Source organism: Xenopus tropicalis, chromosome 8 (genome assembly GCF_000004195.4).
Source record: "Xenopus tropicalis strain Nigerian chromosome 8, UCB_Xtro_10.0, whole genome shotgun sequence".
NCBI classification, from domain to species: domain Eukaryota; kingdom Metazoa; phylum Chordata; class Amphibia; order Anura; family Pipidae; genus Xenopus; species Xenopus tropicalis.
This window is the reverse complement of record NC_030684.2, coordinates 25,267,225-25,284,932: the sequence shown is the minus strand read 5'-3', so window position 1 is coordinate 25,284,932 and position 17,708 is coordinate 25,267,225. Positions and strand designations below refer to the sequence as shown.

At 44.0% G+C, this 17,708-nt stretch overlaps 1 protein-coding gene across 3 annotated transcripts in view; it reads left to right on the top strand.

Moving 5' to 3' along the window:
• Positions 1-15,816, top strand: part of fam120c (family with sequence similarity 120C) — a 34,598-nt gene extending 18,782 nt beyond the window's left edge. The window contains exons 8-16 of one of the 3 annotated variants that reach the window (XM_031890384.1): positions 292-571; positions 655-826; positions 4,094-4,343; positions 4,426-4,540; positions 6,217-6,426; positions 6,764-6,965; positions 7,104-7,242; positions 7,734-7,791; positions 9,182-15,816. In XM_031890384.1, the coding sequence (XP_031746244.1) occupies positions 292-571; positions 655-826; positions 4,094-4,343; positions 4,426-4,540; positions 6,217-6,426; positions 6,764-6,965; positions 7,104-7,242; positions 7,734-7,791; positions 9,182-9,406 (1,651 nt within the window). In that variant the 3' untranslated portion in view covers positions 9,407-15,816. Of the gene's footprint in view, positions 1-291; positions 572-654; positions 827-4,093; positions 4,344-4,425; positions 4,541-6,216; positions 6,427-6,763; positions 6,966-7,100; positions 7,243-7,733; positions 7,792-9,181 lie in introns of all 3 variants that reach the window. The other 2 variants (XM_031890385.1, NM_001375263.1) reach the window with 2 other exon arrangements.
• Positions 15,817-17,708: the final 1,892 nt, after the last annotated feature.

The window sequence follows — 17,708 nt, the reverse complement described above, 5'->3', positions numbered from 1 at the left end:
TGGACTGTGGATTCTGGCAAATGCCAGAGGGGCTGCTGTAAGATGCCATAGACAGTCACTATTGGGCTGGTGATGGCTGTTTGGGCCTCTTGGTACTTTCCAAGGCCTATTTTGAATCCCAGTCCAGGCCAGTTCAGTTCAACTGAATAGGAAACGCATTACCAGCTTTGGAATGCCCGACACACCTTCATATGCAAATCATCATGTGCTTAAGAAATATAGTGTTTTCTTTGTGATACATTGGATTTTATATTCCATAATTTTATCAGTGAAAGCCCTTTATCTCTCCAGTCATGTTACAGAGGCCCGTCAGCATAAGACTAACTGGGAAGAACCTACTGGGGAGAAGAATTCTCAGTCCTGGGGTCAACAGTCAGGGTCTGGGGATTCTAATGCTAACCTTGGGCACAATGAACATCAGATACCTTCCCTGCTTTCCATGGCAACTCGGAACCATATGGATATCACTACACCACCCTTGCCACTTGTAGCTCCTGAGGTCCTGAGAGTGGCAGAGCACAGACACCGTCGTGGGCTAATGTACCCATACATATATCATGTCCTCACCAAGGTTTGTGGCACCAATAATAAGCAAAATGGACTCTGCCCTCACACAAAGCTGATCATACCTCTGAATTTTCACTTACTTCCCAGGGTGAGATCAAACTGCCAGTCTGCATAGAAGATGAATGCAATACTGACCTCCCACCAGCTACCATCCTGTTTCGTACCGCTCGCCAGTATGTCTATGGGGTCCTTTTTAGCTTGGCAGAGACTCAGCGGAGGCTGGAAAGGATGGCTATACGCAGGCGCCTGCCTGTAGATGGTGAGCATCCCAGCTCTTTCTTTTTTAGATGGGGGGGGGGTGGCTCATTTTTTTTTTTTTTTTTAATAAGTTATTTAATGTTTTAACATTTTAACAAAAAAAAAAAGTTTAGAAGAGGTAAAAAGTATATAGAGCTTTGGTGAGCCTGGAAGATTTATTCAGGTTGTGCATTTAACCAGGTGTCCCACACTGCATTAAACTTGGCTGGGCAGCCTCTGGAAATATTGACCAATTTTTGTTTAGGTAGCACATCATTGACTAGTTTTTTCCAAAGGGTAAGCGAGGGGGCAGTTGTCGATTTCCAATTTAGCAAAATGTGGGGTTGGCTAATTAGATTAGAGTTAGAATATGAAGAATTGCAACTAAAACTAAATGGTGTTTTCTCTCATGTCACCTTGGGGGATACAGGAACAATGGGTATAGCTTGCACAATTAGGAGGCAGGACACTAGAACAAAAACTCCTCCCACTCGGCTACCCCCTAGCTCAGCTGCACTTGAGCCATTTTTCCTAGGGTCCTCTGGAGGTTAGGGCTATCTTCCCCTCAGAGTCAACACAAGAGTTCCAGGTTCTCCTGGATTCCTGGGGATGTTCCTAGACTGCCTACACAGTGCAGTCACATGGGATGATTCCACTCACAGGGCTCCTGGAGCACTGACCACCTAGCACTAACTGCCTTCCTTCCTCATAGGGGCGCATGTCTAGCTGAGAGTGAGGCATACAGGTTCCCCATCAGGGGCCACCTGCCTGGTAAGTTCTCTGTGCAGCGCCAGCATGCGCTCTTGGTTGGCGGTGATTAACTCACAGGGGGGGGGGGGGCGCACAGTCTGCAGTTACTCGGGGAAAGCCTCAACAGTCTGCTGGTTCTCCACCAAGTCACGAACAAACTGGCAATCACACAAACCTTCCTACAAACAATCCGGAAAATCTACCACAGCATAATGGGGAAGCTGTTCCCTTACAGTTCGAGCCAGTAGGGGGCAGGCTACAACTTTTTTGGAAACACTGCCTATCTCACACCCAGGACTCCAGGGTGTGCAAAGTGGCATCCCTAGGATACCAACTCGAATTCTCCGTCCCCCCTCCCTGCATTTCTTTGTCCCGTATTCCCAAAGACATAGCCCAGGCAAAAGCATAGCAGTCATCCAAGGCCTACTGGAAGAAGCAGTGAACACTCCCGTACCACAGCACGAACATTCCCAGGATTTTATTTCAACCTGTTTGTGGTTTCCAAAAAGGACGGATCCCTTTGGCTCATTCTCGATCTCAACGTCTAAATAACGTTATTCGACCAGCAAAGTTCAAGATGGAGTCTCTTCCCTCCATCATCGTAGCCATCTCGGCAAACAAATTCCTGGTGACTCTAGACATCAAGGGCTGACCTCTGCCCCATGAGTCTTCACCAAGGTGATGGCGATCACCGCAGCAGTAGTCAGGCTTCAGGGAGTCTCCATCACACCCTACCTAGACGATCTTCTGATCAAGGTTTTTTCTTATCAACAAGAAAAATCTAATCTTACAATGTCAATCCTAAAGAGCTTCGGCTGGAAGCTGAACCTACAAAAGTCTTCCCTCATACCGAACCAATCCATTGCAACTGGGTGTTGAAGGACATTCCTAGGAATGTAAAGGGTATTCCTTCCTCAGGACAAGGTCCAACAACTCCAACTGCTAGTCCACCAACTTCTAGCATCACCTCGTCCATCTGTACACTTTTGCATACAGGTCTTGGGCTCCATGGTGGTGGCAATGGAGCCTATTCCCTTCGCCCAGTTTCACCTCTGGGAACTGCAATGTTCTATCCTTTCCTGATGGCCTTGCCCAGACCATGTCCCTTACCCCCCAAAACAATGGTGTTGTAGGGCAAACCATTGTCAGACCTGAAATGGAGGGTTCAGACAACAGATGCCAGTCTGACAGGTTGTGGGCTAGTTCTGGAGGGAAGGACAACCCAGGGAGGCGGCCCTCCCAATAAACATTTTGGACATGCAAAACATCCGACTCGCCCTCCTACACTGGCAACATTACCTCAAGGGACACCCTGTTCGTATCCAGTTTGACAGTGGCATATATAAACCACCAGGGCGGAACCAAGAGCTGCCAGGCACTTCAGGAGAGCAACCTAATTTTCCAGTGGGTTGAGTAAACCCACATACCACTAATCTTGGCAGTGTACATTCCGGGAGTCAACAACTGGCAAGGCCAACTATTTCAGCCGGCAATAACTGGATCCAGGAAAATGGTCCCTCACCAACCAGATATTCTCCCTACTGGTCAAGGTGCGGGGTCTTCCCGAGGTTGACCTTATGGCCTCGTTCCCCCCTTAAGGAGACCTTGCCCTCCTTGGGACCTGAATCTGGTGCTCCGAGCACTACACAACCCCCTGTTCGAACCCTTGGCCTCGGTTCCACTCACGTGGAAAACCGTATTCCTCGTGGCCATATCTTTGTTGGGGCGAGTCTCCGAAATCAGTGCTCTTTCATACGACTTCATGTATGACTTCAGTTTTTCAAGTGTCTACAGGAGGATGGATCCACAGGTCTCCAGGGAGACCCAACAAAAGGAACCGATCTGTCATTTAAATAGACAAGCAATGACACCTGGGGGTGATGCTTGGGACAAGTTTCACTGCACCCTAAAGTATTAGTTAGAATATGAAAATTGCAGACTCATTTCATCCTCTATGAAATGCACTATAGGGTGTCCCAGAGGTTAAAAGTATTAACTCAGGATAAACACAGGGCTGGATACAAATACATGAAACATGGTGAAGAGATTGCACCTTTAACACAAATACAAACACTCTAGCATTTTTAGACTTATGGACTTCAGTGTTATCCTCTGTTCTTTTTAGTTTCCCCACACCAAATAAATCCTTTGTTTTGCTAAGCTGCCTTACATAGCCTAATCTTCCTAAGGATATTTTAGTCTTCTCCATGGCGCACTCTCTACCCAGCTAAACCTACGTACTTATTTTCTTTCTCATGCAAGCGTTTTGATTGCACAGTGACTGGGACACCAAACTGATCTTCTGTAATTTTCATCTGAAATAAGTACTGACAACTAGAGCTAGAACTTCCTTTACACATTCGTGTAGAAACCACAGTAATAATACAGTATTGGTTAATATTCAGTTACAAGAATAATAACGTCTTGTGAATGAGAGAAAGCTTCTCAATTCCATAAAAGGGAAGTATTTTTCTCTCTCACACAGGTCAGAATAACTTATAAATCTTCTAATTTGTCGTTTCTGCTCTCTTACCTTCAGTCCCCCCAGTGATTATCAAGGAGTGGTCAGCCTACAAGGGAAAGTCTCCCCAGACTCCAGAGCTGGTATCTGCCATGACCTTTAGAGAGTGGACTTGCCCCAATCTGAAGAAGCTGTGGCTGGGCAAAGCTGTAGAGGATAAGAACCGCAGGATGAGAGCATTTCTGGCCTGCATGAAGTCCGATACACCCAGCATGCTTAACCCAGCCAACGTGCCGACACACCTGTTGCTTATGTGCTGCGTGTTACGGTGAGGGGAGAATATGGATCTGGTTAGTGAATTGCAGGTTTTACTCTGTATGGAGTGTAATGGCCATATTTCCTGTTTGCAGGTATATGATGCAGTGGCCCGGAGGAAGGATATTGCTCAGGCATGAGCTGGATGCTTTTTTGGCGCAGGCTGTATCTGCACAGTTGTATGAACCAGACCAGCTGCAGGAGCTGAAGGTAAGGACAGACAAGATTGCAGCAGAATTGCAAACATAATGGTGTTATGATTTCTGTGATTTTAAGCCAGTGAGACTTCCTAGAATTTCATCTACAGTGCATTCTTAGATGGGGTGCCCCACCTTAGGCAGGATCCTTGAGAAAAAGGAAGGCGGGGGGGGGGGGGGGGCGTGGCCACAGGTAGAGCAGGCAGGACGCACTAACTCGAGCTCCAGACCAGCCCAACCCAACCCAGGAGCTAGCATCCTAAGGTGGCACTGAACCTCAGGAAGATTCCTTTTAGCATCCCCGACCAGCACCCTAACGAACCACACTAAAAATTGGAAGAAACAGAGCACTAATACCTAGTAAAAAGCACAAGGGAGAAATCCAAGATGCCCGCATCCATTCCACACAAGCATGCAAGCTACGCACGCGTAGGAGAAACTAGCTCCTTGGAAATAACCTCTTTGCCAGGGACTCCTACCCAAGTAGAAGCATGTCTACTTGGGGGGGGGGGGGGGGTATACAGACAGCAGCCAGCACGTGGCCAGTCCCACAGCCTGCAAACAGGCCCCACAGGGATCCCCTGGCTACACACTAGCCCACATACCTTCTGCACAGCCATCACTGCTGGACCAATTCATGCTGGCAGAGATAATCTCCTTGCCCAATACCAACCACGCCACTACAATCCGCAAAACTGATGCACACAAGAAGTTGAAAGGAGATTCAGCGACATTGAGGATACTGTAAACCCCATACCCAGGAAAGTCCAATCTATGTCACCTGGAAGCCAAGGCAGACGACCTGGCAAACAGGCTCCAGCACAGCAACATCAGACTAGTAGGGCCACCAGGAAGAGCAGAAGGAAGGCGTCTAGAAATCTTCCTGGAACAATGGTTATGTGACAGCCTGGCAGCTTTTTATATATATATATATATATATATATATATAATATATATATATATATATATCTATATATATATATCTATATATATATCTTTCTTGCATATGAAAGAGCCCACAGGGTACCAGGAAAACCCACCCCCCACCACATTCCCTGATAGCATGCCGCCTTAATTTCAGAGACAGGGACATGATCCTGCGTGAAGCCTCTGTGCCAAAGGGGAAAACTACAGGGTGTCCATCTATCCAGACTTCAGTCGAAGTCTGCAAACAGTGAATGAAATTTACAGATATCAAGAAGTGCCTTAGACAGCTTTAACTAAAGCGCAGCTGGTGGAACACTTTATGATGCATACCCCAATATCCTGTAAGGGTACCGAGGCTGGATCACCAGCTACAACTGACAGAGCATGTCTATACCCACTGAGACTCTGGTCTTACCTCCACTACCTAATTGAACTAGTTTACATTTGGGACTAAATCTACTACAATTTGGGGTTGGTGGGGGCAATGGGAGTTTAGCATTGCTACGTTGAACACTACGTTATGACCAATGACAAACACTATCCTTACTGCAAACAGCAGAATGTGTTTCTGTGCAATAGAACTAAGCAATAGTTCAAAAAGTCCAGGTGTTGCTATGTCCCAACTACCTTTGCATAGGACTCGCCCACCTGTAGGAATACCAGGAATGTAGGAAACCCCATTTACAAGGGTGGCTCAGCTAAAGCTTTGGCAACATTTAGAATAAAATGAGTCCTATTGAGGTGCTTTTGCTTGCTTTACAGATCGAGAAATTGGATGCACGCGGAGTGCAGCTGGCAGCTCTTTTCATGAGTGGAGTGGACACTGCACTGTTTGCCAATGATGCCTGCGGGCAGCCCGTGCCATGGGAGCATTGCTGCCCTTGGATTTACTTTGACGGGAAGCTTTTCCAAAGCAAGCTAATACGAGGGGGCCGGGAGAAAGTTCCTCTGATTGAATTATGTGATGGCCAGGTATGGCAGAGATTTCCTAGGTAAAATGCCTTAATTTATATGATGATGGAAAATCTTGCTCTATGCCAATTATACGTGTGCTTATATACATGCATATCTCTATCTAAACAATGAGAATAGAAAAATAAAGCCTGACTGCTCCGTGTTTGTAGAATTGATGCATCACAGGCAAATGTCAATAATCTTGGCACTGCACACTGAGGAATGTGACTGCTGCAGTCGTTACTGGTGCTTGTTCTTAGTTATATAAGTTATATACCACATTCCCTGCATTGGCCACCAGGATAGAACCATTGATTATTGTTGTGTTGACAATCTGATTTTGTGTCATATCCAGGCAGAGCAGGCAGCCAAGGTGGAGAAGATGAGACAGAGTATCCTGGAGGGGATCAACTTAAACCGGCAGCCCCCTCCTCCTCTTTTGCCTCCCCCACCTTTCATGCCCCCTATGATGCCACCATTTTACCCTGTACCACTATATCCACGAGCCATGGGTTCAATGCCGCCTCCTCCACCAGGAAGAAATAGAGGTTTTTCAGGTATGTGCCTGGCTTTCTGACCTTTGGGGGAGGGGGGCACGGGAAGATACAAAAAAAACAGCTACTCTATATAGAAGAAATGAGAAAACTGTAGCTGCTCCTGTTTTGTATTCACATGACCTTTTCTACTTTTAGCAGCGTTGCATACTATCCCCCCACAAGGGGGTAAGCTAGAAATTGCGGGCATGGTTGTGGGCCAGTGGGCTGGCAGCAAACCTTCACGTGGGAGAGGAGCCTTTGGCATGCAAGTTGTCTCTGTCGGGGGTCCAGGAAAGGGGTATGTTTGATCTATTTCATAACTTCTATTTCATTATGATAAGACTTGCCATTCCTTATCTGCATAAAGACAAGGCAGTATCTGTTAAGAATGCAGCATGAGAAAGGGCTTTGGTACATGGGGAGATGACTGTGACAAATCTCCCTTGTTGTGGGTGACTAATCTCCCTGATATGACATCCCACCGGCAAATTGCCTGCGGGATGGCATACGCAGCGGCGTGATTTGTGGAAATCGCCAAAGTTGTCTCGCCCGCAACAAGGGAGGGTAGGGTGTACCTGAGCCCTAAATGTTGCATTGTTGGAAGCCGTAATGCTGTTGGTTATTTATGTTTGGGGGGGGGGAAGAAACTTGCAGATTCTACAGAGCATTGATACTTAAATAAGAAGTTAACTGTTAAGTAGTAGAACACATGGCTTAAGCAGGATACAGTAAAAAAAAAAAAATAAAAAAAAATCTCCATTTACTTTTAACATATCTGTGTCTCTCTAGGCGTGGGAGAGAACCTGCTGGCAAAGTTACAAAGACAAACAAAAAGGTGAACAAACCAGTAAGTGGTTTTTTTGTAAGTTCATATCTTAGCCAAGGTTGCGCTATCCTGTGTTTTGCCCATCAACTAATCCCTTTTGTTTCTTTTATTAAACTATCATTTTAGTCAAGTTATTTACAGGGTTTTGTCATTTGTATGCAATGAGTTACTTGGGAATAACCTCTGGTGTACGTGGCAGGGCTTACTAAAGGCCACGCTTATGTAACCATTAACCCTAACACTGTTTGCTGTATCCATATTCAGTGAAACAATTCCTTTTTAATAGAAATAGACAAAGTTATGTATTTGGCAAATATTTATATGTCAATGAATTATCTAAGCAAGTACTGTTCTATGTCCTTAAAGGGATAGAGGGCACTTTCTGTATTTAGCTGGAATGTATTACTATCTCTCCCCACCAACTCATGGAATGGACTTGTATCCGTACCTGGCATAGAATCTGGTTGTTGTACTTGTACTTCCCTTCTAAGGCAGCTGCTTACTATTAAGACACCTGGAGCTGTGCTGTGGGTTTGCACCCACCTGCGGGCACAATTCCAGATTAAAGAAACAGTTCAGTGTAAAAATAAAACTGGGTAATAGGCTGTGCAAGATCAAACAGTTTTCTAATAAAGGCTGGAGCAGGCATATGTGTAACATAATGGCCAGAACACTACTTCCTGCTTTCAGCTCTCTAGCCTCAGGCACCTGAGGAGGAGAGGGGGGGGGCACGGCACATGGGACATAACTGTTTACTTTGCTTTTGATCCTTAGCATGCGGGTCAGATTCAAAAGCAAACAGTTATGTCCCATATGGCCCCCCGGAAATCACTGATTGGTTACTAACAGGTTAGAGAGCTGCAAAGGAGGAAGTAGTCATCAGCTCACTCCAGCCTTTGTAGGTTACATTTTTGGCTAACTATATTTAAAACGTTTTTATTTTGCACAGCCGATCTATTTATCCTAGTATTCTTATACTAAATTATTTCTTGGGTAAATTAGTAGTCATTAAGGATGCACGAACCCGCCCTGATGGATTCTGGCGAATCCCAAACTGAATCCGAATCCTAATTGGCATATGCTACTTAGGATAGGGAAGAGTTAAAAGTTGCGTGTGCGGCGAAACCCCCCCAAATGGATTTGGTTCGGCCGAATCCATAAAAAAAAAAAGGCTGGATTCGGTGCATCCCAAGTAGTCATACCTTCCTGATAAGTGAGGAAAATGTAACTACAGGTATGGAACCTGTTTTTCAGAATGCTGGGGGCCCAGGGTTTTCAGGTCCTAGAATGACCTAGACTTAATCGTAATCGTGTTCCAGCACTAAGCCCCCTGAATTTAGTCTGAGTGGAATTTATAAGCCTGTAATAGCGTGACCATTATTCACTTCAGCCTCTTTTCTTATTCCTCAAGGGCTCATCTGAAAGCCGAAGTCCCTCCCAAGTAAACGGGACCAGCGGAAGCACCAATGCAGAGGAAGAACCCAGTTCTCCAAACTTAGCATGTGCCTTATCTAGAGAGAGCAGCGACCCCTGCAGCAACGGCAGCTCCTCTCACTTCACAGGGATAAGCAATGAGGGCAGCGAATCCTGCCATGATGAAAAGTTGGGCCCCGCGCCCCTGCAGAAGGAGGAGTGAGCTGCACAGAGACACAGAGCGAGGCTTTGCGGAGGAACAGGAGAGTGGTTAAGGGAGGTACAGAGAAAAAGGTCTTGAGATGAATCTCTGATCAATTCCCCCAAACTCAAAATTTATGATTATTTTTTTTTTCTGACTTGTTACCCCGCTTACTTGCATCAGACTGGATGGGGGTGGAGCTACCACTGCCCTGGGTCGTTGAACTTAAAGAGCAAATGTGCCACTGGCTGAGTTCTGCACCTTAACCCTAAAAATTGTCTATCTTCCTCAGCTGGAATGGTCTAAACAGAGTGTCATCTGTTGTACAATGAGAACGGCCCGTAACATGGTGCTACACCGGCGTGTAGATATGCACCGGCACTTAGTATTAATTCCCTGGTGCCCTATACCAAAAATACAGTTTGGGGTCAGCCTTTTAAATCCAAAGGATTGCACTGTGGCCTCCCTTCCACTTTCCGCTCCTCCTGCCTCAGCAAAGGCATTGCACTCGTGCCCGCTCACAAGAAACTGTAGATAACATGGAACTTTTTTTCTGAATTTTATTAATATTATTTTTATATGTATATATATATAAATATATATAAATATGGCCTTTGTACAAAGAGGAATTTCAGGAGCGAGACTGTCACAGGCAGATTTTTCCTGCCTTCAGCTGAAATGAAGCCTGTATTAATGTCGGGTTGTCTCATAAGCGATGCAAGTTAGGTGGCAACTGGCCTTTCTGCTTGCCAGGGTTACAGGTCACTTAACTGTGAAAGTGTCGCCCATCTCTGAATAACTTGCATATATTTATATTCTGCCCAGTAACCAAATAAATGGCATTAACGTCTCCTCTAAGAACAGCAAGAGACTGCCATTCTCTTATCCTTATACATTTTTTGGGAGCAAAGACAGCTGTTCATTCTGCAAGTGCTAATGAGATGGGGGCACTTAAGTTACTGGGAACCTTTGACCCTTACTTGCTATAGAAGGTCAAGCAGTGCTTTACCAGCTCTAGGTTTAAGGGGCAATATGCCCACTATTTTTAAACAGGGCTTGTGCTGAACATACCTTTTGCCTATTGCTTTAATTATGTTTTTTTTTTCTTTTTGTTGCAGCAAACAACAAATTGAAATCCATTTCACTAACTGCTTATCTCATCTCCTGGTTATGCTGAGCCACTGTTTGCAGAGGCATACGTAGTAATGGCTATGGCACATAGGAGAGAGATGTTGCTGCGGCAATACCAGTTTGCCATGGGCAACAAATCTCCTTTTGTGCCTCTGCACTAATTGCCAGGCCAGATAAGTGCTTTGTATAATGAGCTACTTATCTCAAGGGAGGGGTTTGTTTATATGGAGCCGATTCTTGATTGGAACACAGCACATGTTCATAAGTGCTTTTCAATTTCCCATAAACTAGGAAATGTGAAATATTTTCTAGGATAGGCAGAACACATGTTTAGTCTGAGCAAGTGCTGTTTATATGTATAGGTATATACTCCCCTCTTCAACCTTTCTGGGATGGAAGGGAAAGCAAAACCTTGCTTAGCATCCAGTTGAACATGACCCGGTGGTGTGATGAAGCTGTAATGTGAATGATTGTATGCGTGCAACGTGTTGTCTGCCTGGGACATAATGGCAGATTGGAAATATATGCTGAGTACGTATCCAGAGCTTGTCCGATGGGACACGCTGTGTTTATTGTGAATACGCATATGTGCACAGGCTTTTTGTACAGAGAAGGAAGAGAGATCTATTTATGTAACATATAAATATATATTTAGATAATACCACACTTGCATCCTAAGCAGAACCAGTATTCCTCAGGAACTCTGCTGCTGCTGGGGGGACAGTTTGTGGTGATTTCTGTACCATTTAACTCTGGACATGTAACTCTCTTAACAGTGGAGGGCAACTGACGCTCTCGTGTCCAGCACTGCATTCGGAAACCTTGCGCATTGCCCACATCTCTCAAAGGAAGGTTCTTCTATATATATATATTTTTTCTTTTCTGTGATTGGTGTAAAGACGAAACTACGGTAGTGGTTCCCCTGCTTGAGCCTTTTGTTCAGTGTGTTACTGCGCCTCTATCCGTGAATTCACTCTGGTGACCAAGAAGTACTTCCTGCCCCAAGCTTAAGAGCATTCCAAAGCTGCATGTTTCAGGCCTTGGCCCACATAAAGTATTTTCACCTGCCTCCAGTCCTTTCACAGTTGTTGCATAGGTACAGTTACAGTAACCAAAGGAAGGAAAGCTATTCAGTTGGGCATATGGCTTCCATGCTTCCCCACGTGTATGGCCTGTCTTTTCTACATAGGGTTCTGTCTCCTTAATGACTGTACTTACTGCACTGTTGCTTATAGAAGTTGTTGTTGCCATTTGCGAGATTATAATTTCTTTCAGCTTTTTCGTTACTTTTGTGCCCTTGCAAGGAAAAGGATGGCCTTAAGGAAGGACCAGACAGCCCTTAGACAGACCCCATTTTTTTTTCTTTCTGAGATCAGCAACTTACAGCACAGCGTCCCCAACTGCTGGCTTTAAGGGGATTGGAGGATGCTTACATAGATATTCCACGCTAGCGCCAAGGAATGAGCTTTCCAGCTAAAGGCCAGTGTAATTGGCAACAATATATTTAATGCTGTAGATAATTACACAGTAGATTGTGCATCTTTAAGTGTATGGTAAAGAGCAACGTAAGCACAGGCCAAATCTTCTCCCTTTTTTCTTTTCTTGATCTACCTTCTTCTTTGTTAGTTTAAAACTGCAAAATTAAAAACTATATACATAAAAAAAATAGTACAGGCCAGACTGTTAACAGTTGCCTATGCTTGATATAGTTTCTAAAAAGGATTGGAGGAGAGTCACCTTTATTTCATCCTAAGGAGGCGGCCTGCAGCATGTTTGGCAGAGGACCATAGAGGCTTTACGGCTCAGACATATCCTCTGTTTACTTACTAGTTTAATAACCGACTCTTAGTTGGATTGACTGGAATAGTTGTAGCAAATATGACCTAAGAGTGCAGCCTTCAGCACATCATACTTACCAGCTGGCCAATTGGTCTATAGTGTTATTTAGTGCTCTGCCTGCCCCCACTTCTGGTTGGGTGTTATTGTGACAGTCCAGTAAAGGGGTTTGTATCCGACTGTAGGAGTTGCATCTTCCTGTGATTTTAGCTGATTTTTGCACCCTTAATATCTCTGCAAACCAGAGTTGCCCTCTTGGCCATGTTTGATCTGGTGAACCTTTGGTTCCCACGCATAGTCGTGAATGGCTTCTTTCTGTTGTTTTGGGCTGCGCTTTTGTGTTCTTTTTGCACTCGCTGCTTCGCGGCACTTTGTGGGGTAATACCTTAATATTTTTTGGAAGCACTTCTGATATTTTTCATTTTGCCATTAGTTATGTAGAAGTGGCCGGTGCTGCTTCTTTCCACAGTACTCACAGAGGATGCTGGGAATACCAATAATTCCAACGCACAAGGAAGTGTCGAACACTTTCAAGAGCACTAGTTGTCGTCTTGATCCTCAGTGGATCCCATGTCTATCCAACACAAATAATGGTTTCCTACACAAATGGTTAGGATACAAACAATGCCAACAGTTTCCACTTCTATTCACTGTTATAATATTTTATATATATATATACTTTTTGTTGAGTTGTTCCCATCCCGGTAACTATAGTAATACTCTGTGTCCTCAGCAGAGCGCGACGGATTTGTCCAGCAAGAGGCTGGGGCCAGTGTCGCAGCTCTGCATAAAATGCATTTTGTTCCAATGTAATACAAAAAGAAGGAAGGTCTCACACGTGACAGCCCCGGCAGTCATTAGAGATGCTTTTCCAGCGACTATGGACATCAGTGTTTCCATCATTCTAAAAGATTGGCACCTTTGGGAGACGTACCAAGCTCTTTTCTACTGATGATGCCCCTGTTTGCTGGGACCACTTCCTTTAGGCATCGTTCTCAGACAACTCCTGGGGACCTAGAACTTGGGAATTATGACTATTTATCCTCTGCTTAACTTCATATCTTCCATGGAATGGACTTGAGTTCTACCCAGTTGGAGAATTCTTATTTTTGTTCTTTCACCATGGTTAGTGACTGTGCCTCGAGGCTAGTACTACAGGTACTGGCAATACAGCCCTGCAAGCAAAGCGGGGACCTGTCCTGACCTTGAACAGGGGTGCAGTCACAAGCAGCCAACTGACAACTGTCACTGGCTTAATACATGTTTTGTTTTTTTCTCTAACAATGTTTCACAGTTAAGGCTAATTTTGATTGTACCGAAACATCCACTTTAATTATCAACCATTTATCGCCATCTTGATTTTTAAATATATAGAAATATTTAAAAAACAAAAAAAGAAAAACAAAGAAAAAGACACCTTTTTGTATGTTTGAACCTTACATTTATTGTACACATTTATTTAGCTGGTAAGAAGGGTGGGGGGGGGGGGGGGTACAGTCCGTCGTTCCTCTTCATCGTGGCATGTTGAATCTGTTTCACTAACTTGTACTCATTGATGTTGAATTAAGGTTTTTTGCTAATCATTTTTGTACCACGTAATTGTTTCCATCTCCACTTCAGCGCCATCTCTGAACGCAAGCATGCTGTGCTCCAAATACCCCTGGCAGAGTTTGGAGGGCACGCCGCGGTATTGACCTTCGGGCAGCGGAAAAGAACTTTTTCTCAGCATGTTTAGCGTCGGGATCCTCTGAATGTGAAGCGATGGTTTAATACAAAGGAAAACATTATGTAGAAGGAAAATAGTAGCTTTATTTCTGTTAGCATTGTTCGGTTACCCGGCTAGGTTTTACTTTAGGGTTAGGGGGGAGGGGCAGTTGCATTTTTTTTTTTTATATAACACTGTTCTTTATTATAGTCACTTAAATATGTATCTGTGATAAGTTCCTAAACCCCTGCCCCCAGCTTGTATGTTCTGCCATTCGTATGGCTCTCTTCACTGGGTGGGGGGAATGTGGAAAGCAGGTTAATTAGCAGAGTCCCATCGTACATGGTTTGGTGCTGCCAACAAAATATGGGCCTCATTCTCACAAGCATCAAAATCTAACCTTGCGATCATTCTGTGTTCATTTCCAGGGTTTAAAAAAAACCATGTTCTTTGGATACCCTGAAAAAAAAAAAATCTGAGTATTGTTTGTGGCAACAAAGCTTCGGCGAGCGCTGGCAGTCCATCCCCCGCAACATCCCACACCCCGATAACGATGGGGCCCATTAAACAGTAGTACCATCCGTGGTTCTGTTCCATGTAACCATTTTTTTTTTGGTATTTTTCGTATTGAATCCAGTTGAGCTTTATGCTTTGAACTGGTCTGGTTACCCAAAGGCTTCAGTGCTAAGGGTGGGCGGGGTCTGCTGCTTGCTGCTAAATGACATCATCCTGTGATATCAGCATTTTACTAATGAGCATTTTTGGATTGCGGTTACCATGCAGCCCTTATACTCTGCTTAGATTTTGGGGGGGGGGGGTTCCCACTATTTTTTTTTTTAACATATATATAATTTTTTCTTTTTTAAAATTTCAGGACTTGTCATAGCCCTGGAGATCAATCTTAACACTTATACTGCTGATTTATCTGTGTCTTTTAAACTGGGTTTTTAGATGTGCTAAGTATAAAACAAAGCAACTAACACACACAAACTTTTCTTGTTCAGATTTGAACATAAAGGAAAAATAGAAGACAAAAAAAAAAAAAACTTTAAAAAAAAAACTACAAAAAAAAGAAAAAACTTCTCTCCTCGCACCGCCGTCTGTAGGATGTATATCTGACCCGTCTGTATCTGCTACACACGTACTTTGTGATAATAACGCTTCTTTCCTGGTTTAGTGGTAACTCATCGCTAACGCATCTCAAAGAAACGAAGCCTTCGGAAGGGACGATCGGTCGCCTTTCCGGGGATAAATATATATTGTACGCCCGCTCCCTGTTTTCCGCTCCACCTAATTTCATATAAATTTCCGCTTTCTCTTTGAATAAGTTTATTAAAACAATTTTTTTTAGCTAGGCAAAACCTCACTATGATGATGATGATGATCTTTGTTAGTACTTCATGTTTAACGGATTCTGTCTGTGTTATTTACAAATGAGAAATTTTTTTTTTTTTTTTTGCTTCTGGATTCTATTTTCTTCCCTGTTAATAAATCCCCCTTTATGCTAGTCACCTGTTTAGTGGATGGGTAATGTGTAACTATCTCCCACTTTCCCAAATCTTCCCGTCCTGTAATCCCTACTCCCAGCATCTCCATAGTTTATCAATGTAAGTTAGAGCGGTTAAACTCTGGGAATGTCTGTTGTTGCTGAGAAGGTGACCTCTTACAATGCAGAATGTCTAGGAATGTTTTATGGAGGAGCTTGGTTTCCAGTTAGAGAGACTTACAGTGCTTAATAAAGTCTATTCTTTTAGTAAAACTGGCTTTTGTCTTTATTTTCTCTCCCCCCACCCCCTTTGCACCCCCTTAATCATAGAATAGTGGCAGTGGCTGATGGGCTTTTTTGTCTTAACATTAATATGGCAATGGAAAGGTTATATTTTCTTGGCGATGGAACACCTTAAATAGGTGAGGGGCTTGGTTGATGGTGGACTAGTCTAGAAAAACTTAACCTGGACCTTAAATAGGCGAGAGGGGCTTGGTTGATGGTGGACTAGTCTAGAAAAACTTAACCTGAACCTGGACCTTAAATAGGCGAGAGGGGCTTGGTTGATGGTGGACTAGTCTAGAAAAACTTAACCTGAACCTGGACCTTAAATAGGCGAGAGGGGCTTGGTTGATGGTGGACTAGTCTAGAAAAACTTAACCTGGACCTTAAATAGGCGAGAGGGGCTTGGTTGATGGTGGACTAGTCTAGAAAAACTTAACCTGGACCTTAAATAGGCGAGAGGGGCTTGGTTGATGGTGGACTAGTCTAGAAAAACTTAACCTGGACCTTAAATAGGCTTGGTTGATGGTGGACTAGTCTAGAAAAACTTAACCTGGACCCAACCTGTAAAATGTTGCTTTTGAAAGGCCCATCCTGCACCCATTCCATACGTGCCTCTGGTTCCATATTGCTACACACTATATGATTGTGCAAGTAAATGAGCCCTCTGGTCTTTTATGGATGTAGATGTTGATTGGCTCCACCAAGGCCTCCTGCCGTGGTGGAGCCAATCAACACCTACATCCATAAAATGGAGGAAGCATTATCACCGGGTGGCAAAGTTTAGGGTTCTGAAGGCCTGGTTAGCTTTAATTCCTGGTTAGATTATTGCAACTGGGGGAGGGGGGAGGATGTAGTAAAATATTTCAGTAGTACCCACTGAGGGAAGCAAGAGCAGCAAGGGGGAAGCTGTTCTGTGTTGCAGACAAAGATAAATAAGCAGTTCCTTTGCATGTAAATTCTGCCCCCTGAAAACAATTAAGCCCTAAGGGATTGATTAAAAATCTATAGATCCCTAAAAATGAAATACACCAGAAGAATATTAAATGAACAGCTTTAAGGAATGCATATTCGATCCTTAGAGATTATTGTATCTGCCAGCACAGCCATGTCTGTCATAAAGCATTAGAGAGATTATTCTTATGTATAAATGATATATTCATACCCAGTCATCAAGTTCACCCCTTAAGCATAGCCAACCCCACCTTGGCCAGTCTTTCCTCAATACTAACATCTTATTTCCCTACTGGCTCCAAAAGGTAGTGGTCATTTCCTCTATGGGAGCCTGGGACACAAGGTCCCAGTGAAGAAGATGCTTAGAAAGCAATAGACCCCACACTGTTATTGTGCACTCTATGGGGCTGAGTTACTAATCCATGAATCCAAATGAGAAAAATTCGGATTGGAAAACGATTTTTTTTTTCATCGCCGTTACGACTTGCGCGAATTGTCGCAACTTTTTCATAGGCATTGCAAATTTCGTGAATTGTCGCAACTTTTTCATAGCCATTATGACTTTCGTGAATTGACGCGACTTTTGCATAGCCGTTACGACTTTCGTGAATTGTCGCGATTTTCGTATTGAGCGCTCGAAAAATTCGCGACAATTTGCGAAAAAGTCGCAAAATACCGATCATTACGAAAAAAACGCATTCGGACGTTCGTGGATTAGTAAATGTGCCCCTATGAGTGCAGAGTATTAGATGCAGTTTTAAATTTTGCTTATTGGAGTCCAAGGTCGGTTGAGGTTTTGCGGGTTGACGGCTAGTGGTGGAAAAATTAGCAAGCAAGCGGGCACCAAAAAGCCCCAACTATGCAGGTACTGTTGCTGTGCCATGCCTATAGCTGTTCAGTGCAGGGAGAAGTGAATCAAAGGACTGTCT